We start from the raw sequence: 20,281 nt of genomic DNA on the forward strand, positions 1-20,281 counted from the left end.
GGTCTTTCACTTCTAACACGGTAGACTCCGAAGTCTGCGCACTATTGATATGTTGATCTGGAATGCTTCAGTGCAGCTTCTCAGCAGAACAATCATACGTTTATCGACGGACAGGGCTGGTCTTTTTCCGGCCGCCAACTCAGCCCACCGGTTGCCGCCTTGACTACTGATGATTCACCGACAACACGATCCCGTCGAAAACATGATTCTCTGACATGACACCAGCATTCACTCTTAACCCAACCCCCTAGTTTATTGCAAGAATTAGCCCAGCAGGAGAAGGCAACCCCTTCCTTTGCCTGCTAAATGGCTGTCATATCCCCCTGCATTCCTATCACCAACGCTCAAACACGGCATATCCTGTGTGCTACAGCCTATCATGCGCCCAAGCGAGGAGTTTCAGGGGCACCGCGAATTCCAATAGAACTCAAAAGCCTCCAAAGCCTCAAGCTCGCGCTCGCTCGGTTGAAGCATAATGTCCGCCCATCCGCCCTCCCTCCATTCGTCGTTGTCCGGCACGACGATCATGGCCTTGCAGTACTCCCAGTAGTCAGGATACCAACCGGCCTGCCCCCAGTCTACAATTCCCGATACAGTGATCTGACTTCCATCAGGTGATTTGAGAACGAGAATGTTGCCGGGATGTAGGTCCCCGTGGGTTAGACATATTGGTGCGGCATCCGGCAACATAGGCCGGTAAGGGTCCGGATTTCTGTCTTCAACGGGCACCCAAGGTGCCGATACAAACTGTACATAGTCATGGAACGCTCGGGTACTTGTAAACGGGCCTTTGTGCTGGTCTGGGCTGAAGTAGAGATCTTGAACTGGCCCTCGGTTTAAGGAACCTGTTAGAATTTAAGTTAGCAACAGAGAAACGGAGCCTTTTGATCTTGCATAACCAGAACGTACCGATGAACTGACCGGCAACGCTTTGCCCCACCGATCTTAGGCTTCTTACTATACCAGCTAGTTGTTGACACACGGAAGCCTTGTCGTTCTGACTGAGAGCTTCCCATGCATCCCGAAGTGTCTGGCCAGGAAGGAAACTCATATAGATGAAATTCGACTCGTATCCTGGGTCACGGGTCGACTTCCAGCCAAACACCTCGGGGGTAGGGACACTATCTGGGAGAATTTTATTAATAATACGTAGTGCTAGGGCCTCTTCCAAGTGAACCCTGGAACGATGGCCAAACTTGACCAGCAAGCCCGGTTCCTGGAACTCCTGAAAGTGCCAAACTCCATCGCAGCCCAATGGCTTTCCGCTTGCGTCTAGCACCTCTTGCGGGCTCGGTAGCTTGCGGCAACTGCGCATACCGTGGTACTGGCTGACGAAAAAGGAAGAGTCCAGGAAGTCGAACTCGGCAAGAGATATATCAGGAAGCTGGGACAGCACGATTTCGAGCCCCCCACGTTCCGCCATTGCAAGTGCGCGTTGGATCGTCCAGAATCCGAAATTCGTCTGGGGGGAATTCAATGCTCGCAGGAGGAGGCGGGGTAAACCTTGACTCTGGAAGCGCGCACGAGGATAGGCCCCAAAAGCAGCATCTTTTTTTTTTTTTTTTTTTGGATGGTTGAATCGATCGAGTTATAAGTGGGGAGCGGGTGCCAGGGCGGTTGCCCAGGTTGAGGTGGTTGTTCGAGGAAGAAGGCCGACCGAGTGAGGGGTCGGCCTGAAGTGCGGGACATCTTGAGACCAGGTGGGGAAACTAAGTTCTGCCCGCTGACCCGTTGTTCGTACCCTTCTAAGCTCTTACGTATGTATCTCCGACGCTTCGTTCTTGCTAAGGCTGCTCGCTACGTTGCCAAAACTAACGCCGACGTTGAAAACTTCTTTGAAGTATTCCGTACATGCGTGTCACCTTCAACATGCGCCTCTATAGCTCCGCCGGCACCAAAAACTAGAATTCTTCGTAATTAAAGCTGCTTCTTCTTATCGTCCGCTTCGAGACCGGCTCTGTTGGATGACTCAGTTATTTAAAACGCAGACTCGTTATATTCCTAACTATTGCTATCTAACAAATCGCATGCTATTCACCAGTTCGACCACATCTCCCTTCCGAAATCTCGCGCCAAAGCACTGAGGCCCGGTTAGAGAAGGGAGAAGGGGGGCGAACGATGATGTGCTATACGCACCCGAGTTCCCTGCCCAAGCTGTTCTTTTCAATCTGGCCACGTAAAGTAGAAGGAAACAGCCCCCTTTCAAGAGGACGATGGGGCGAGCCACATTATCTCCGGCGTGTCCACGCGTCACACGTTTTTCAACTCACACACTCACACGTACAGACAATAGTAGAAAGTTCTGCTTATGCATATCCCACTATCGGGGCAGGACTTGGCGCAATTTGACCTGCATTGATTAAGTGTACGTACGTACAGTACGTCAGAACACTTAAGTGCTAGACCAGGAGAATCAGTAAGGTGGGCAAGATGCATGTCGGGCACTAGACAAGTATTCCATGATGAGAAGAATAGTTCCCGGCTCAGAGCTGGAGGATGTCAATCCAAATGGTGGGCGGCTGGGCTCTGTGGAATTATGTATTAATTAATTAAACCACGTGTTTCTCGAAAGGAAAAACGTCTGTATGATTAGGTAGCCACTCGGGTTCTTTCAGTTAAACGATTACCAGGTTCGGCAGATCACCCGAACCGGTTCTCATCCGGTCCCGAGGAAGGTAGATAACCTCTTCAACGGCGGGAGGGGTGGCAGGCGCCCAATTCTCCCCGAGGCCAAGAGGCTGAGACGAAGATCGCTGCCCAGCAGGGATCGAATCCTCACAGGGTATGACCACCCCCGATAATTAGTATGGATATATTAGATAGGCGTCACGCAATTGTCTCGTGGGTGATTTTGGGGATTCTCTCGTTGCGTTTTTTTCATATTATCTTCAGCAATGTTCTTTTCTTCTTCCCTCGGGTAGGTCCCGTGGTCTCTTTCGCAGCAATTTGCTACCGAACACTATATTATTATGACAGCCATCTCAACCGTGTGCTTTCTTGTTAATACACTTTTTAATTTTCATCTGTAAAGGTCTTTTTGCATGTGATGCCTCTTTAGTGAGTGGGGGAAAACGAAAAACGTTAAAACAGGCAATTTGGAAAGAGAGTCAAGACGTCGAATTATCTTAGGATAGCGAGGCTCGCTTGTAACTGCAGCCTTGGTCATCATAACAAGCTCGCACAGACGGACGGCACCTGTGTGCCAAGAAGTCCCAAGCCGGCAAACGACGAGTGAGAGAGAAACACAGAGGAACTGATCGGACGTCACAAGGTAGTAGAGTTGGTGGTTGGGTGGGCTGGCCGCAGCGGTTCGGTCTTGTTGAACCGAGAGTATTAATTATAGCGTTGTGCATCGAAATAAGGTGGTATAATATGAGTAGTGTATGAGTAGTGTAGGACAAACTGAAAACTATGGTCAGCAGCAGCCATCCTCAGCAGCGGCCAAACCTCGATTGCTATGAGTCTGATTCGCCCCCCCCCCCCCCCCCCCCCCCCCCCCCCCCCCCCCCCCCCCCCCCCCCCCCCCCCCCCCCCCCCCCCCCCCGACTGTGTCGTCTTGTTGCGCGTGATGGGGCCCCGGCAATCCAAGCTTAAATCGAAGAGACGGAAGCATATTCATATTGGCCAAGCGGTGGAGCGAGATTGGCCTGGCTTTTACCCCAGCTCTGCCCGCTGGCGGGTATATTGCCCGCCATTTAACCTGAACCAGTCGGCATCGTTGCCAGCTACTTCCCTCCCGGCGAACTGGATACCCAAGAATCTTCTCCCTCCGAAAGGCCCCCCCCCCCCCCTTTTTTTTTCCCCGGAGGCACCTGTTGTTTCATGTTACAGTTAGTATACTCCCATGCGGCAGCAAAACGGCCAACGGATACAACGTATGCCTACCTCGTTCGGAAAGTCCTGAGCCGAATCCTCTACCGGCCCGACTGTTCTCGAGGAATATGCGCGACACACATTGGCTCGTATAAGGGCGCAATATGCGAAGTGCATCCGGTTGGGCGCCTCGCTTAGAGATGCGCTCCTCGACGACCGTTCACTGCAGGCCGTGGAAGCATTTGCCCCCCCCCAAGCTCCGCGCCGTCTGCCGAGATCCGAAAAGAGCCTGCTCCGAGAGGTTACGCGGGCCAGGTTAACCCGGGATCTTTGCTTACAGCGTCTCTTTACCTAATTACCTGGTACAGAAAGTCGCACGCGCACAGGCATCGGACAGACCGTCTCGAGCGCCAGGCTTTAATATCTGCCGATGGATCGTCTCCGACCAGGGGCGGGTTGCTCGGCAGCTTAAGCGGCCGTTGTTGTATATATGTACAGTACATACCTCATGGAGGTATGGAGAATTAGTATGGAACATCGCCGAGAAAGCGGAGTCGTAAGCGGACGGGAACAAGGGGGTTGAAAAAAAAAAAAAGAGGGGGGGGGTTTGTGGGAAGTGTTGGTCTCGAAGGTCATATAAAACGCTGGAGAGTAACCTTACCTGTGATTTATGGTTCGAAGAGGTCTCCTTCAACAAGTGTGTCAAGAGCAAGCCCTGAGCTTCTTGCTAGAGAGAAGCCATCATGGCACGTCTCACCCTCGCGGGGCTGCTTGCAGTCCCCTGCCTCCTGCTCCCGGGCCTCGTGTCCGGCGACGCAGTCTTGGATCTCCAGGAAAAGGGTCGTCCCGCCATCGATGCTCAACTGGCCAAGTCGATGACATGCACCAAAGAGAAACTCCAGGTCCGCCGCGAATGGTGAGTCTGCCGCCGCCGCCGCCCTCCTTAAGTATCCGCTTAAGCCGTAATGTCCACGCAAACTGACGGAGAAGGGGGGGGGGGTTGAAACCAGGGGCGACATCTCGGCCGAAGAGAAGAAGACCTACATCGCCGCCATGCTGTGCATCATGGAGAAGCCGTCCAGATTGGACCCGAACCAGTTTCCCGGCGCCAAGTCACGGTACGACGACTTCGTCGTCGTTCACATGAACCAGACTCTGTCCATCCACGGCACGGTAATTGCCTTCCCCGAGAGGTCGCCCTCACCTCAGTGCCATGGCATCGCTGACTGACTCTTCTTCTTCTTCTTCACAGGGCAACTTCCTCTCGTGGCATCGCTACTACACCTGGGCGTTTGAGCGCGCGCTCCAGGAGGAGTGCGGGTATAACGGGACCCAGCCCGTAAGACTCTCTCTCCTCCCCCCCCCCCCCCCGGGCCCCGCCAAATAAACCGTATTATGCTCGCTGACTACCTTTGCACAGTACTGGGACTGGGGGCGCTGGGCCGACGACCCGGAGAACTCGCCCATCTTTGACGGCAGCGACACCTCTCTCAGCGGCAACGGCGAGTACATTGAGCACAGGGCCTCGGGCTTCATACCCGCCGGCAACGGAGGTGGCTGCGTCAAGTCGGGTCCCTTCAAAGAGTGAGTCTCGTCATCACTTAGTTGTCTCTTTTATCTCTCTCCAACCCTTTCCTGGCTAACCCCTTCGCCCCAGCATGGTCGTCCACCTGGGCCCCGTCGCTCCCGCCACCGACCCGGCGCCGCCGGCGAACCCGCGGCGCGACGGGTACGGCGACAACCCGCGGTGCCTGCGTCGCGACATCTCGAACCAGCTGTCGAGCAAGTACGCGCGGACGCAGGACATTGTCGACCTGATCACGACGTCGGCCGACATTGGCACCTTCCAGACCGTCATGCAGGGCGCCGGCGGCTTCGGCGTCGGCCCCGCCGGCATGGGCGTGCACGCCGCCGGCCACTTCACCATCGCCGGCGACCCGGGGGGCGACTTCTACACGTCCCCCAACGACCCGGCCTTCTGGGTCCACCACAGCATGATCGACCGCACCTGGACCATCTGGCAGAGCCAGGACCTCGACAACCGCCTCCAGGTCATCGCCGGCGGTTCCAGCATGATGGGCGGCCCTCCCCAGACCCTCGACGACCCCGTTGACCTCGGCGTCGTCGCCGACAAGGTCTATCCCATCAGGGACCTGGTCAGCGTCGTCGACGGGCCCTTCTGCTACGTCTATGAGTGAGTGAGTGAGTGACTGACTGACGGCAGGAAGAGAGGGCGGCGGGCATTTGGACTGGATTACTCTTGACGGGAGATGATTCTTGTACATCCCAAGCGACCATAGGTTCATGGCAAGTTCTGCGCCTTAGCTAGCTGTTCATGCCGTTGCCCTTTCTCGGTCTCTGCTTGCTGAAAGGATCTCTTGAGATGATTGACATGCCCAACCAAATATACCATCCACCGTCAGGCGGCCAGTCTCGCTGAAATAATTCGCTCTCTCCGGGCTCCGGAACCCTCTCAGGGATATGACAATGAAGATTAGGCGCTCCCTTCTAAAGTAGTCGTTTGCCGAATCTCTTCCCCTTTGTTCTGCCTCATTCAAAACGTGTTCCGTGATTCGTCGGTGCAGGAGCCCTGCGAGTCCAGTATGAATGTAACAGTTCTCGTTTGACAAGCTGGTGGAAGGGTTCGCTAATCATGCCTGGCTATTATTGTATTCGCTCTATGACGTCGGTCCCTCCCATGTTTCAACAAACCCTTCGCTGATGGTGACGTTGCCGCTCCTATCATCATTATCCTCGTCGTCGTTTTCGCCGATTGTCCGTGCTATTGCGCTGGGACAAGAAGCTCTCCGCGGGCGCTCCTTCTCCTCTCCTTAGGCTTCCTGCGCAACTTAACCATGCTGAGCGACTGCTCCACGCCGTCCAGATCGGTGAGCTTGTAGTCCGGCAGGATCTCGTGGTCGTTGAATCCCTGAACCAGGAACTCGTCCGAGCGAAGCAGCGGCCAGCGGAACACACACAGACATATCTTCTCTTCGTCGGCAATCCTGCAGCCCCAGCTGATCAGCTCTGCCTCGATGCGCCATTCTTCCAAGCTCTTATCCCACTCCATGTCATGGAGTGCCCATAATTGGGGCTGCTTGCTTCTCATCCGGCTTCCCTTCTTGGCTAATTCGGGCATCAACCTGTGTTGAAGGACGCGAGGGCGATATCTGGGATTCTCGTTGGGCTTCGTGCAGTCTGATGGGCAAGGATTGGCGGCGTTAGCTGATTAATTATAGTTACCTGTCGGTGATGTGTATACACTGTACTGTACATAGCCGAGGGTATTGGCACCTGTGGGCTTCGTGATGCCTTTCACTGCTCACCTGGCAGATGCTTGTCCCAGAGATCCAGCACCCGGGGCAGCATCCCCATTCGGACCGTCAAGCCTCCCTCGTCGTCCTCGATGTACTCGACCCAGCCCCAGACCGAGTATCCGAGGACCGTGCCGCGCGGGATGCACGGATTGTCGCCGATGTATTCCGCGATGACGCAGGTGAAGAAGTTGTTTTCCGTGTACATCTTTGCTCTGCGCAGAAGGGCGAGGAGGTGTCCGGTTGGGCGGCAGGCCTTTTGGAACCCGTGGAGCGAACCCTCATCGAGCGCGGCCGAATCGTCGCTCATCTTCTCCAGCGTCTCAACATCTTCCTCTGTTGCCAGTCGAAAGTGAAGTTCGAGATGGCCTGGCGACACCATGCTGAAATCGGCTGCATACTGCCAGTCGAACTCGGCAGCGGATCCTGTCACGACATCGATGCCCGACATTGCGGTACGGCCATCAGACATCGTGGCTCGTAAACGAAGGCTTCGTCTCTAAGTTTTCCACCAAAGTACAAGCTTTGATAAATAATGGCCTAGTAGTTTTTTAAGGGTTGCAGAATCAATACTCGGGGCTCTTGAGATGAATTTCAGATGTTGCTCGTGAACGAATGGGCGATCTGGGCTGCCGGAGGGACCGGGTCTCCTCAATTCCGCAACTGGCTCTTTCCCTCGCCATTTGGGTTTGAGAGAGGGACGCATTGACAACCCCGCTGCTTCCAGAGCTTCGAAGAGAAGGACTCGGCTCGCGCTCTTTGCAGCGGGACCGGCTCGAAGACTTTCAATCATTCAACAACGCAAACAAACAAGCACCGTCCATGAGAATCACTGGCTAAAACGCCCTCGATTAGCACCGGCCAGTCATGATCTTCGCGAACCGCTGATCTATAGCAACTGAGATGATCCCTCCTCAAGAAGCAAGCGTCTTGACCTCTCCCTCCTTGAGTCTCCCCGCGCCAACAAGGCGCTCCACCTCGGCTTTCCACACGCCCTTGATCTCGTCAGCCACCTTCAGGCCGTTGAGCTTCTGAGCGAGAGCAGCGATCTCGTCGGCGTCGATCTTGCCCTGGATGAGCTCAACGTCGCCCAGCACGGCGTCGATGGTCGCCGCGGACGGGTCACCCTCAACAAAGTAGTTGGCGTCCTTGACCGAGCCACGCAGCACGCGCTTGTTCTTCTTGACGGCGTTCTTGGCCGCCTCCTTGGCCTTCTTGGCTGCCTCACGCTCGGCCTTGGCCTTCTCCTCAGCCTCCTTAGCAGCCTTCTCCTCGGCTTCCTTCTTGAGGCGGGCCTCCTCGGCCGCCTTCTTCTCGGCCGCCTCCCGCTCGAGGCGCTTCTTGTTCTTGGCGGCGTTGGCCTCCTGGCGGAAGCGCTTGATGCGCTCGTCGCCGGCAGAGCACTCGTCGAGCAGCTTGCGCAGGCGCGCGTTGTCCTCGGCCTTCTTCTTCTTGCGCGCGTTGGCGTTCTTGCGCTCCATGTGCCTCTTCTGGTCGCGGTTCTCGTTGTCGTCCGGTACGTCCTCGTCCAGGTATTCAAACGTGCGCCAGCTGTCAAAGTTGTACCAGAAGTTGTAAAAGTTCTCAACCTCCTCCTTGGTCGAGTTCTCGTCGCCGAACGACGGCACCGGGTGCACCTTGCTGAAGCGGGCCTCGGACTTGAAGACGTTGCCCCACAGCTTGTAGTAGTTACCCTTGGCCAGCTGCTTCTTGGTCGGCGGCGGGACGTTGGCTTCCTCGTCCACCGAGTCATACTGACGGCGCTTCACGGGGTCGAGCAGGATCTCGGTGGCCTTCTGGATGCACTTGAAGAAGTTGTCATCGTCGGCGCGGCCGGCAGCAGCCTTCTTGTCGGGGTGGTGCTTCAGCACCTTCTTGCGGTGGGCGCGCTTGATCTGCTCCTCGGTGGCTCTCCAGCGGTACTTGGACAGACCCAGCACCTTGTAGTGGTCCTGCGTCTTCCAGTCCTTGGCGTCGCGCTGCAGCATCAATGGATCCTCGGGTTCGCTGATATCACTCTCTTCGTTTTCCTCGACCTTCTTGGCGCGTTCCTGAGCCTGTATCCGGTCATCTTCGGAAAAGGTGCGCTTGTGGCGGGCACGGCGCGCATGGGCGAGGAAGTAGGGGCCGACTGGTTCCAACGTGCGCTCGGTCGCGCCCTCCCTGGTGATCTTTCCGATCGCCTTGAAGTTGTTCTCGGCCTCCCATCCCTCGGGAAGGGCAGGCAGCGGAAGTGGAATGACTGTAGCCTCCATCGTGCTGTGATTGTGAGCCGAACTTAACTCACTATTCTCAGGTTTTGGTGTGGAGGGGCAGTTTCGGCGGCAAGTCGAATATTTTTTTGACTTTGGCCAGGCCCCACCAAACGTACACATTAGCTTGAGCATCCACAGCGGTTTACCCAATCATGTCAAGGCCGTCTCGCTTTGCGGCAACTCCCAAGTAATACAAAGGCTCCGGAACATCTGTAGTGAGAAACTTGCGGCTTCTTCTCAACGACGACAACATTGAGAAACGCTGAACATCGTGAGAAACCACGGCATATCAAACGCGCGATGGCGGCAATTCAAGCATACAGGCACCTTCTGCGTGCAGCGAGGATTGCTTTTGATGGTACCAAAGACTTCATCATCAATTATCCTAACCTTACCATCCACTAACACATCTATTTGTATCAGGCGATGTGAGGATGCTCGACGCGGCGAAACAAACCATCCGCCAAGGCTTCCGCGACAAGGCTTCGCTCCCGGCATCAGACCCGTCGATAGCACCCGCGATCCAACATGCGGAAGAGGTTGCTAGCTTCCTGAAGGCCAACCTTGTCCAAGGGAAGCGGGAGGGAGACACATACAGTGAGCCATTGCGTACCATCATCACGACATCAAGAATTGCATTTTAACTTGTTTTGCTCTAGAGCTCCGCATCCACGAGTATACCGAACGGGGAGACAACGACAGCATTAAGAAAGGAAACAAGAACCCTCCTGCCGGTGGCGTCAAATGCTGCTCAGAGAGCTAGTGGAGGAAGAGCCGTGGATCAACTCACGAAACCTGGCGCAGGACGGGCGACAAGGTAGACAAACTCATGGGTCAGGATTCCTGCCGTGTATTGTATAGCCGTCTATGATACCCCTCAATGTAACAACAGAGACATGATGCCATGCCCAACAGAAAGCAATGCAGCAGAGATATCGTTCACGTTTCCCAACCGCAGCCCAAACCCGTAACACCAACGCCATATAAACCTCAAAAAAATAGAACTGTGGCCTCCGCAGTACCAAGCGCTAGTTACCCGACAAGCTGGCATATTGTACATCAGCTGCCCCAGGGGGGGCGGCCACGGCAAGGTTGGAGAGGTCGTCTCCCCGAGTGGCCGCGGAGCCGCCTTCTTGTGCAGCACCGCCCTCGATAGCCTTTTGCGGGTCTCTCCGGTTCGCTTGCGGGAAAGCCGACCGGCCGTCGCGCAGCATCTCCGCCCTCTGCTCCTTGTCCATCGTCCCGATCGGCCTGGGCACGCTCCACCGGATCCGCAGCGGGCATCCCGCGATGACGGCGCGCCCCTTGCACTCGGCCGCCGCCTTCTCCGCTCCTTCGCGCGTCTCATAGTTGACAAACGCGCAATGCGTCATGTGCGACACCACGAGCGACTTGATCTTGCCGAACACCTTGAAAAAGTCGCGGATCTTGTACTCGGGCAGGTCGTCTTCGATGCCCGTGACAAACAACGACATGATGTTGGGGTCCTTGGGCGGCATCCAGTCTTTCGGCCCCGGCGGCGGGGCAGCCGCACCGAACGGTCCCCTCCGCGGACCGGCCTTGGCCCCGACCGCCGCCGCCGCTTTCGAGTCTCTCGTCCGTATCGGCCCAGCGCCGCCGACTCCCGCGCCAACCGCCGGGTTTCCGCCGGGATTTCCGTCCTGATCCACCTCTCTCCCCTTCCTAAAGTACGGCTTGCTCTGCGCCAGCCGCCTCAACAGCTCCCGCGCCTTCTCGTCCGTCTTCTCGTACTCCTCCACTCCGGCCCGCCCCTCCTCGATCGCCTTCTCGTTGTTCTGCGCGAAATACTCGCGGTTGATCTCGCTCTGCGGGCCGGGAGCGATCAGCTCGAGCGCCTTGTCGCGAATGACGATGGGCAGGCCGAACTGCAGGTCCATGATGCAGCACTGGCAGGCGTTCTTGAGGCGCGCGCAAGTCAGGCAAATATTGGTGCGCCGCTTGCGGCCGTGGGCGCGCCCGTCCCCGGACCAGCTAAAGACGGTGAAGGGCCGGGTGCAGAGCTTGCACTCTGCGCCGTAGTCTTCCTTGAGCATCTTGACGTACGGATTCTCGGGGAGGCAGTTCTCGCAGACCGAGGGGAAATCGGTGGATTCCCAGCCGGAGCGGTTCAAGTCTTGTTTAATCTGAGGAGGAGGCATTGTGGGGTATGATTTTCGGTCGGCTTCTGGTCGGCAAGATGTTCTTGATGAGGGTGCGGCGTCGCGAAGATGGGGACTTGTCGCTTGCTCGCGTGGGGTGACGGCCCGGGGATGGAGTTTGGATGAGGCGAGTTTGGGCAAGCAGAGAAGGTTACTGTGGCGCTGTGGCTCTGTGGCTTTTCACTGATAAGCCTTATCGGACGCCACTCTGTTGACACCCCCTCTACACGGTGTGTGTAAGCACATATCAGGCTACGCCGAGTACGGATTAATTACCCCTGGATCAGCTAAACTCGATCAGTTAGCCTTGTTTATATTTCCTGGTAGCTACCAGTTCCGTATCCTTTTTTAGAATTTTCTGTTGTTCTTCACTCTTTGTCGCCATCTGGTAATTGTCTGGTCTCGGATGTGGCTGATATGTGGCCAGTGCACTCTTATTCGTATTCGCGTTCTTTTCCGCGTTACCGCTTTCTTTTTCGAGTTCCCAAGAGCTCTCAGCGTCCCTGATACTTGCCAGTGCACCGTCCCGCGTAAAACGAATGCGAGCTCTTGTTCGCATGAGTTTACCGAGCAGATGGTCCGCACGCCCGGCAGAAGTGTACGCAATAACGTACAGACAGCACACAAAATGTAGTTACCCTGGTAGCAAGGGCCATTGGCCCGACTTTTGGTTCCTTGGCCCTTTTCCATGTGAAGTTGTGGGGCCTTCCCCTGATATTGAAGCCGCCGTTCCAATTGAGCCAGGAGATTTGCTGGATTGGCGTCGGCTATCGGGATCCCTGTTTGTTAACCAGCGCCATCGAGAACCGCCTACATTTAATAGGGGGTCAGGAAACTTTTTCCTCTTTGTGAACGTCACCCAACGCAACACCAACCCCTCCGCTCTCTTGCTCTCGCATTCTTGCCGATCTTGGTACTCTTTTTTCCTACACTCGAGTATCATCGCGTCGGCAACTACCACTTTCATCATGGCTCCCACAAAAACAAAAGTGATCCTCGAGAAGGAGGACCACGAGCGCGATGCCGCTTTCATGAAGGCCCTCCACGGCAAGTCGACTGAAGCCGCTGGCGGTTTTGCTGCTATGCTGGCCAAGGACAAGGAGGCCAAGAAGATTGCGGTCGAGGAGTACTTCAAGCACTTCGACAACAAGCGTGCAGAGACCGAGACAGAGGCCGACAGAGAGGTGAGCTCATTGCAACCCCAATTGCAAAAGAGGATGCTAAGAAAAGAAAAAAAAACAGGCGCGGACCAGGGAATATGCGACCCTCACGCGGCAGTACGTTCCCTGATTTGTACTTGTCCTGCCGATGGAATACCGAGTCTGATTTGCGCGCAGCTACTACAATCTTGCGACCGATCTGTACGAGTACGGTTGGGGCCAAAGCTTCCACTTCTGCCGGTATTCGATTGGCGAGCCTTTCTACCAAGCTATCGCGCGTCATGAACACTATCTTGCCATGAAGATCGGCATCCAGGCCGGTATGAAGGTTCTCGACGTCGGTTGCGGTGTCGGCGGCCCGGCAAGGGAGATTGCCAAGTTCACCGACGCGCACATCACCGGTCTCAACAACAACGACTACCAAATCGAGCGCGCCACACGGTATGCGGCTAAGGAGGGTCTCTCAAACCAGCTGAAGTTTGTCAAGGGTGATTTTATGGTACGACAGCACCCCGAAGACGCTTGTGACCGGGCGCGGGCGGCGCTAACCGTGAACAGCAAATGTCGTTCCCCGATAACTCGTTCGATGCCGTCTACGCCATTGAGGCTACGGTCCACGCTCCCAAGCTGGAGGGTGTCTACAGCGAGATCTACCGAGTGCTCAAGCCCGGCGGTGTCTTCGGCGTTTACGAGTGGTTGATGACGGACAACTACGACAACAACAACCTGGAGCACCGCGACATCCGTCTCGCCATCGAGGAGGGCAACGGCATCTCCAACATGGTGACCATTTCCGAGGGTCTTGAGGCCTTCAAGGCTGCCGGATTCGAGCTGCTCCACCACGAGGACCTCGCCAAGCGACCCGACCCTATCCCCTGGTACTGGGGCATTGCGGGCGAGACCAAGTACATGCAATCGTACTGGGATCTGTTCACCGTGCTCCGCATGACGCACGCCGGCCGCCGGGTGGTGCATGTCTTCACCGGTTTCCTCGAGACCATCGGCCTCGCGCCCAAGGGCACCAAGAAGACAGCCGATTCTCTTGCCAAGGGTGCCGACGGTCTCGTTGCAGGCGCCAAGAAGGACCTCTTCACCCCTATGTACCTGATGGTTGGCCGCAAGCCTGCCAACTAAGCGGTCTGTACCGGACTGCTCTGCATTTGCTATGACGGGATGAGAAAAAGAACTGCATCGTAATGCGGATGGGGCAATTGCAGTGGGATGGCTCTGGAAAGGCATACTCGGTAATTAATATAATGCTTCGGGGGTTTGGGACGTCGCCGACTGGGGTTGGGCGACCGCGGCCTCGCTGCCATCAGTACATATACTACACCGTAATCAATCTTCTCACGGTCAGGCTGACCTGCCGTGGTAGGAACGGTCATCGTTCCTCTTTTGATTCTCATGTTCGCGATGGAATATGCGCGTCGCGGATGCTGATGTTGTACGAGCCGCCCGATGCAAAATCAGCTTCTCCGACGAACGTCCGCGTGGCTCTTCTCAACCTGCAAAGAAGGGCGAGAATTTTGCTGCACAAAGTACTTGTAGCATAGAATTGTTACCTGGCAAGCTCAACTGCCCCAATATCGCGGTCTTGACATCTGGCGTTGAGTACCCACTGCTTCAGGGTGTGGTGGGGGCGCTCAAACTGTCAAACTCGGACACGCTCCCGGACGAGTTATCTGCGGGTCTGGAAGAGCGTGCAGGGTCCAGCAGACTAATCCACTCTCGCACTAGCGGGGATTGATCCGTTGGGGTTCAACGTCAAAACTGTCCGAATGCTGTCCCAAGCTTCTTGATTGATGCAAGAAAAATTCCCTCTAAGCAATTGTCAACCATCCTGCATTCTGCATTACCCCTTGTTCCGTTCTTACCGGGCCTTGGTTCGCTTTCAATTGGGATTGCGAGAAGGCAGCGCATTTCAATTAAGCATATAATTTTTTTTTTCGTCGGAACGGTCGCCCATCCAGACTCCGGTTCTGTTTCCTTGCTTCTCCTTTCCCTCACCAACAAAACCTCGAGCCATGTCGCGCTATCTCCGACCAGCGGCCAGGCTCGCCGCGACCGCGCGCGCCTCCGCCATCCGCCCTGCCGCTCCCACCTTCTTCCTTTCCAGAGCCGCCGCTGTGCCCAGCTTACAAAAACGGACATATGCCGAAGCCTCCGGCGTCAAGGAGTACACAGTTCGCGAGGCCCTGAACGAGGCGCTCGCCGAGGAGCTCGAGAGCAACCCCAAGGTGTTTATCTTGGGCGAGGAGGTTGCCCAGTACAATGGCGCATACAAGGTCACCAAGGGTCTGCTAGATCGCTTCGGTGAGAAGCGTGTCATCGACACACCCATCACCGAGGCCGGCTTCTGTGGTTTGGCAGTCGGTGCCGCGCTTAGCGGGCTGCAGCCTGTGGTAAGTAGAGCGCGCGGCAACCCGGGCCAGAGTGCGGCGAGGGACGCAGCAGGCGCTGACGCAGACGCATTTTAGTGCGAGTTCATGACCTTCAACTTCGCCATGCAGGCCATCGACCACGTTGTCAACTCCGCCGCCAAGACCCTCTACATGTCCGGCGGTATCCAGCCCTGCAACATCACCTTCCGCGGTCCCAACGGCTTTGCTGCCGGTGTCGCCGCCCAGCACTCGCAAGACTACTCGGCCTGGTACGGCAGCATTCCCGGCCTCAAGGTCGTCTCACCCTGGTCGGCCGAGGACGCCAAGGGTCTGCTTAAGGCCGCCATTCGCGACCCCAACCCGGTTGTCGTGCTCGAGAACGAGCTTCTGTACGGCCAGGCGTTCCCCATGTCGGAGGCCGCGCAGAAGGACGACTTCGTGCTTCCCTTTGGCAAGGCCAAGATTGAACGCGTCGGCAAGGACCTGACCATTGTATCGCTCTCGCGCTGCGTTGGCCAGTCGCTCGTGGCCGCTGAGAACCTCAAGAAGAAGTACGGTGTCGAGGTTGAGGTCATCAACCTGCGCAGCATCAAGCCCCTCGACGTCGAGAGCATCGTCAAGTCAGTCAAGAAGACGCACCGCCTGATGTCCGTCGAGTCCGGCTTCCCCGCCTTCGGCGTCGGCGCCGAGATCCTCGCTCTCACCATGGAGTACGCCTTTGACTACCTTGACGCCCCCGCCCAGCGGGTCACGGGTGCCGACGTCCCGACCCCGTACGCCCAGAAGCTCGAGGAGATGAGCTTCCCCACCGAAACGCTCATTGAGGAGTACGCCGCCAAGTTGCTCCGTCTCTGAGCGGGGGCGTGTCTTCGAACTGGCGAGAGACGGGAATGATTTCAGCCAATGATGGAACTGGCACAGCAAGCGAAGAGGCCGAACGGTGCAGGGGAAGTCAACCTTATGACCCCACCACATCTTTTTCTCTTTTGCGCCTGCCACAATTGTCTTTAGCGGGATATGGAAGGAGGTTGGTAATGGTCTAATAGACATGTTGTTGGGATTTCCATGTACTTCTACGCGTTTCGTTCGGAGGCTTGCCTTTCACATTCGAACAGCGATAACAAGTAACGGCGGCTGACATCTGGGAACATTGAGCTGTGACAGTGGTGCTATGTAGCGAAGATGTTGATTCCGAGTCTCTCAGATCCACTAGCAGAAGTTTCTAGGTCTCCCCCGGAACACTCCTCGCGGAACCGGCTCCCCGGCTGAAGCACACGCCGTCCTAAGTCGTCCAGCCACTGTTACCATGGTGAGATGGTGCTATTCTTTCCGGAAATGCCATTGCCCTTGTTCACGCCCTGAGGCAGCACCTGACAAATACAATGCCCCTTTTTTTTTCCTCTCTTCGCTTCTCTGGCGAATCCCAGCAACAAAATGGCAAAGCAAGAGAGAAAACAGAAGAAGAGGGGAGAGAACTCATTGCTGAAGCTTCCCTTCCAACGAGCACGGTCCCATTCCGGCCGTGCTCCGAGTGCTCCCGTCCGACCCAAAGTCCTGGTTGAAGAAGGTCATGGGCGCCCGGCCGAGCGGGCAGGACCCGTCGTCCACGCCGCCGCGGTCGTCCTGCTCCCGGCTGACGATGATCTTGGTGCACGGCGTGAAGTCGGAGCCGGGCGCGTACAGCCAGCCGGCGCAGCCGCCGCCGCGATGCGCCTGGCAGGCGGCGCAGCAGCCTGCGGCCGAGGCGGCCTGTGCGAAGGCGCTCGTGTAGGCGTTGACCGTCGTGCCGACCCAGTTGACGGGGGTCAGGAAGGTGGAGTTGTCCGCGCAGTCGATCTCGTTGCTCAGGGGATGCTGGGAAGGATCCGTCCGGGATGGGTTAGTCCAGGAGACTGTTGGTTTCTCACTCTCCAAAAATTTGGATTTTGGGAGGGGGGTGGGGGGAACAGGAAAGAGAAAGGGTTTACGGTGGGATCTGGATCGGCAGAGGCCGTCGGGGTTGCAGGAGTCGTGCTTGTCATCGATGTACCATCCCCGGCCAGGGGGGATGCGTCAGAGGAACTGGGTCTGGTTAGCGGATGTTCTCATCCGGCGTCAAGGAGTTGGATTTGGGGTCGTTGGCGTCTTTCAGTACCTTCCACTAGAGAGCTTGTCCATGGCGCCGAGTATTGCCAGCACAACGCCGATGATGCCGACGGTACAGATGACGATGGTGGCCCACCTACTCGGCGAGATGGCCTTGTACCACGGCTCCTCCTTTGGCTCGACCCACACATCCTCGCGCATGACGGGGTCCTCCTTGCTGCTGATTGTGCCTTGATGATGGAGGGAAGAGCGTGTCTCATTCTCCATTGACGCGTCGTTGGCGTTGTCGACACTGTTGACTGCGACTGGCGATGTTGGTGCGGTGCCACCAGCTGTGCTCGCCGCCGGAGACAGGATAACCTCCGGGAAGGGATTTTGCAGGGTTTCGGCGTACTGGTGATCCTGACCTAATGTCTCCGGTTTATTCTCGGGAGGAAAAACGGCGGGAGGCTCTGCCATCGGCCGGCCCCTCGGGTCGGTGGGAGACGATGACATTCTGGGCCAGACTACGCGGAGTAGCTGCGCCTGCTGAGAGAGTGTCAGCTGCGAACCAAGATGTTGCTGTTGCAGTTGCAATGTATTGAAACGATTGTTGTGACCGGTTGATCGAGCAGCATCCGATTCCTCGCCAAAACAAAGGGCCGGTATCGCCCACACCTTGAGAACACAAGAGTCGCCGAGATATGGTAACACTTACTTGCAAAACCCAGATTGTAACGGTCGACGATGACACGTACAAAGATTTTTTTATGCCTCTGGGCTTAAGAACCAGTAGAATTCGGCAGTGTGCAACTACCCGTCTTCCAGAGTGCTTTGGAAACTGGAACCTGGATACTTAACAGCGCAAGACGGGCAGTCGCAGATGGGATGAATGGAATGCGGGTCTCAAACGCGTACCTATGAAGGACGGTGCCCTCACCGCTGCCCACTACGCTTTGCATTCCGTTAACAAGCCTTGGAGTTGGTATGGCATTTCCATTCCCTTTTTTTCTTTCGGTCAATGGCACGATTCAAGTGTAGTGCTGCCGAAGACCATTGTCCACCCGTAACACAACCGCAAGGACATACGAGGGCTGATGGCCCTTCCCTACTCCCTGAGCCATTCACTAGCACAGATCGTACGATATGGACGAGGATCGCACATTTGAACTACCGAGCCTGTCGTGTTGAGTGGTGTTGGATCGTGTTATGGTACCAGTTGGGAGTTAGCATTGTGCAAACAGAGGGTCCAAGCAAATATTCTGATAAGCTTTGGTGGTGACTTCCTTCTCTGACTCCATATATTCTACATAGAGTCATTGACCGTGAACCACGTGCTGCTGTCTTGGGTAGGAAGCTCCTGAAACTAGAGCCTCGCCGATATTGTACTTCGTATGGTTTCTTTAGGACGTCCTTGAGTCCGTGGGCTTGTTATTGTCAGCGCCGTCTTGGTTCCGATCGGCTCGGTTAAGACAAGCAACAAGGACAAGATGACTGCTTCCAGCCCATAAACACGCCATGGCCCATCCACTCAGCGCTCAAGAGGTTCCACTTAGATATTCCGGAGAAAAAGTTAAAAGCTGGTGCAGTCTCCAAGTTCGATCCAAGCTCCAAGCTCCAATTCTACAAGTCTACCTAGTAGTTAGTGCTATACGGGCAGATAGACTGCCTGATACCGGGGGTGAATGTAGTGTTACTGGTCGTCGCTAAACCGGGGAGAGTGGTGGTGAGCTGAAGAGCGTGTGACCCCCACAAGCTGCGCCAAGCTCTTGACGGCTGCGGGTGGCTTAACCAACTTTCGTCATCCCCATGTGGAGCGGTCCGCTGTGACTGCACACGGCTGCTGAGACGAACCTAGAGACTTTAGACGCAAAGCAGGCTAGATTGCACCTGACAGGAAGAGATCTCTAGAATGGTGGCATGCGGTTGTCCTTGGAAGCAAGGCTCTTAACACTTGGCACCGTGCCCGCCTACTTTTGCCCATTGGACTTCCTTCCCTCGTGCATCAAATAACTATTATCCACTTTCCTCGATATCTGCAGGATAGTTCAACGTTCAGACTCCCATCGAAGCACATACACTAGTGTAACGGCGTTCACAGTTCACTAAAATAGCACTAAAATAGGCCCGATCGACGACCTCAAATCTACAGAGTACATCTCGTCTTGCCATACCTGGCTCGGAATCCGGAACCGCGTGCCGCAATTGATGGAGCTCGAGTCAGCAACATCGGCAAACCCCTGGGGCCCCTCTCCAACGTCTTCTTGCTAAGAGCCCACACGAGCCCCATGCGACGCGCTGGGGAAACGGGAACCCTCGCCATCGCAGCACTCGGCCTCGCCAAAAAACGAAGCTACACTACAACGAGGTGTCACGGCATCACGGCAGATGCCCACCATTCGGTCTGCCGGGTGTGGGAGGCAGCAAGCGCAGGACCAAGTCCCCATTCAGCTGCAGACTTGTGTCGTCTCTGCAATTTACTCACTGTTTATCGTGAATAACCTGCGCCTTGTTATTGGTGCGCATTATATCAACCCCCTTCGTCCTGCGGCCAACCCCCTATGTCTGTCACCATGTCCTGGCACACTTGAACGCCGCGCATACCAAACCAACGATCTCCGGCTTCTACCCCGGACTTGCTCCTGCCGTGCTTCTCCATCCGGCCTCGGCAAGAGTTAGATGCCGGTGACACTATGTTATGGGGAAACAAGATCCTAACGGCCACTACTAGCAGTGGTGTTGGGAGCAGTGTGTTGGAATTTGGGGCCGTCTATCCCTCACGCTTTTCGCCTGCTTTGGCCTGGGAACAGCATCTTCTCACCCCATTGTGGACTATTCTATGCTGTTCTTGACTGTTCGACACTCCACGTGCCAAATCGATCACAGGCCTCCGTCGGTCCGTAAGCCGCCGATGTCTCCGTCCGCATGCCTATTGCAGGTTGGAGGCAATTGGAAATGGCATCAGAACTTCTGAGAGCGAGATTATTCGCTCGTCTGTGGATTACACCCCGCAACAAGCCCCTGCCAAGCGGCGCCCAAGGGAGAACCGAGAGACCCGATGGTTCACACCTCAAGCTTGGAAACCTTCCAATCTTGTCCGGGAGCCGGGTTGCTTTGCCTCTGAGTTCCAGAGTG

At 56.0% G+C, this 20,281-nt stretch overlaps 9 protein-coding genes across 9 annotated transcripts; 4 read left to right on the forward strand and 5 right to left on the reverse strand.

Moving 5' to 3' along the window:
- Window positions 1–204: 204 nt before the first annotated feature.
- Window positions 205–1,568, reverse strand: P884DRAFT_247692 (kinase-like domain-containing protein). Its single transcript, XM_069440513.1, has 2 exons — window positions 910–1,568; window positions 205–845 (listed from the first exon to the last, which is right to left on the reverse strand). The coding sequence occupies exons 1-2, from the start codon at window positions 1,421–1,423 to the stop codon at window positions 400–402; spliced, it is 960 nt and encodes a 319-aa protein (XP_069295715.1). The 5' UTR covers window positions 1,424–1,568; the 3' UTR covers window positions 205–399.
- A 2,988-nt stretch (window positions 1,569–4,556) lies between these two features.
- Window positions 4,557–6,011, forward strand: P884DRAFT_301613 (uncharacterized protein; the record flags this gene model as incomplete). The annotated part of the gene is made up of 5 exons (XM_069444872.1): window positions 4,557–4,729; window positions 4,824–4,986; window positions 5,066–5,152; window positions 5,234–5,397; window positions 5,471–6,011. The coding sequence occupies 5 exons, from the start codon at window positions 4,557–4,559 to the stop codon at window positions 6,009–6,011; spliced, it is 1,128 nt and encodes a 375-aa protein (XP_069295716.1).
- Window positions 6,012–6,595: 584 nt separating this feature from the next.
- Window positions 6,596–7,933, reverse strand: P884DRAFT_331283 (uncharacterized protein; the record flags this gene model as incomplete). Its single annotated transcript, XM_069445720.1, has 2 exons — window positions 7,140–7,933; window positions 6,596–7,011 (listed from the first exon to the last, which is right to left on the reverse strand). The coding sequence occupies exons 1-2, from the start codon at window positions 7,597–7,599 to the stop codon at window positions 6,596–6,598; spliced, it is 876 nt and encodes a 291-aa protein (XP_069295717.1). The 5' UTR covers window positions 7,600–7,933.
- P884DRAFT_262334 (uncharacterized protein) lies at window positions 7,900–9,294 on the reverse strand. The gene has a single exon (XM_069441648.1). The coding sequence runs from the start codon at window positions 9,113–9,115 to the stop codon at window positions 8,042–8,044; it is 1,074 nt and encodes a 357-aa protein (XP_069295718.1). The 5' UTR covers window positions 9,116–9,294; the 3' UTR covers window positions 7,900–8,041.
- A 271-nt stretch (window positions 9,295–9,565) lies between these two features.
- Window positions 9,566–10,257, forward strand: P884DRAFT_228152 (mitochondrial zinc maintenance protein 1, mitochondrial). The gene is made up of 3 exons (XM_069439708.1): window positions 9,566–9,740; window positions 9,806–9,979; window positions 10,042–10,257. The coding sequence occupies exons 1-3, from the start codon at window positions 9,683–9,685 to the stop codon at window positions 10,143–10,145; spliced, it is 336 nt and encodes a 111-aa protein (XP_069295719.1). The 5' UTR covers window positions 9,566–9,682; the 3' UTR covers window positions 10,146–10,257.
- Window positions 10,258–11,647, reverse strand: P884DRAFT_228155 (uncharacterized protein). Its single transcript, XM_069439709.1, has one exon. The coding sequence runs from the start codon at window positions 11,539–11,541 to the stop codon at window positions 10,411–10,413; it is 1,131 nt and encodes a 376-aa protein (XP_069295720.1). The 5' UTR covers window positions 11,542–11,647; the 3' UTR covers window positions 10,258–10,410.
- Window positions 11,648–12,509: 862 nt separating this feature from the next.
- P884DRAFT_301618 (sterol 24-C-methyltransferase) lies at window positions 12,510–13,835 on the forward strand (the record flags this gene model as incomplete). The annotated part of the gene is made up of 4 exons (XM_069444873.1): window positions 12,510–12,725; window positions 12,784–12,818; window positions 12,879–13,200; window positions 13,260–13,835. The coding sequence occupies 4 exons, from the start codon at window positions 12,510–12,512 to the stop codon at window positions 13,833–13,835; spliced, it is 1,149 nt and encodes a 382-aa protein (XP_069295721.1).
- An 890-nt stretch (window positions 13,836–14,725) lies between these two features.
- P884DRAFT_301619 (thiamine diphosphate-binding protein) lies at window positions 14,726–15,937 on the forward strand (the record flags this gene model as incomplete). The annotated part of the gene is made up of 2 exons (XM_069444874.1): window positions 14,726–15,103; window positions 15,179–15,937. The coding sequence occupies 2 exons, from the start codon at window positions 14,726–14,728 to the stop codon at window positions 15,935–15,937; spliced, it is 1,137 nt and encodes a 378-aa protein (XP_069295722.1).
- Window positions 15,938–17,178: 1,241 nt separating this feature from the next.
- Window positions 17,179–17,754, reverse strand: P884DRAFT_312586 (uncharacterized protein). Its single transcript, XM_069445215.1, has one exon. It carries the CDS (start codon window positions 17,660–17,662, stop codon window positions 17,210–17,212), a length of 453 nt encoding a protein of 150 aa, XP_069295723.1. The 5' UTR covers window positions 17,663–17,754; the 3' UTR covers window positions 17,179–17,209.
- Between the last annotated feature and the right edge of the window lie 2,527 nt (window positions 17,755–20,281).

This window comes from Thermothelomyces heterothallicus (assembly GCF_042370625.1).
Source record: "Thermothelomyces heterothallicus CBS 202.75 unplaced genomic scaffold P884_scaffold_20, whole genome shotgun sequence".
In the NCBI taxonomy this organism is placed as follows: Eukaryota; Fungi; Ascomycota; class Sordariomycetes; order Sordariales; family Chaetomiaceae; genus Thermothelomyces; species Thermothelomyces heterothallicus.

Coding starts and splice junctions, on each gene's coding strand:
- P884DRAFT_247692 (XM_069440513.1), bottom strand. CDS start 1,423: ATGGCGGAACGTGGGGGGCTCGAAATCGTGCTGTCCCAGCTTCCTGAT. Junction 846..909: donor CGTTGCCGGTCAGTTCATCG/GTACGTTCTGGT, acceptor AAATTCTAACAG/GTTCCTTAAACCGAGGGCCA.
- P884DRAFT_262334 (XM_069441648.1), bottom strand. CDS start 9,115: ATGCTGCAGCGCGACGCCAAGGACTGGAAGACGCAGGACCACTACAAG.
- P884DRAFT_228152 (XM_069439708.1), top strand. CDS start 9,683: ATGGCGGCAATTCAAGCATACAGGCACCTTCTGCGTGCAGCGAGGATT. Junction 9,741..9,805: donor AGCGAGGATTGCTTTTGATG/GTACCAAAGACT, acceptor TATTTGTATCAG/GCGATGTGAGGATGCTCGAC. Junction 9,980..10,041: donor GCGGGAGGGAGACACATACA/GTGAGCCATTGC, acceptor GTTTTGCTCTAG/AGCTCCGCATCCACGAGTAT.
- P884DRAFT_228155 (XM_069439709.1), bottom strand. CDS start 11,541: ATGCCTCCTCCTCAGATTAAACAAGACTTGAACCGCTCCGGCTGGGAA.
- P884DRAFT_312586 (XM_069445215.1), bottom strand. CDS start 17,662: ATGTCATCGTCTCCCACCGACCCGAGGGGCCGGCCGATGGCAGAGCCT.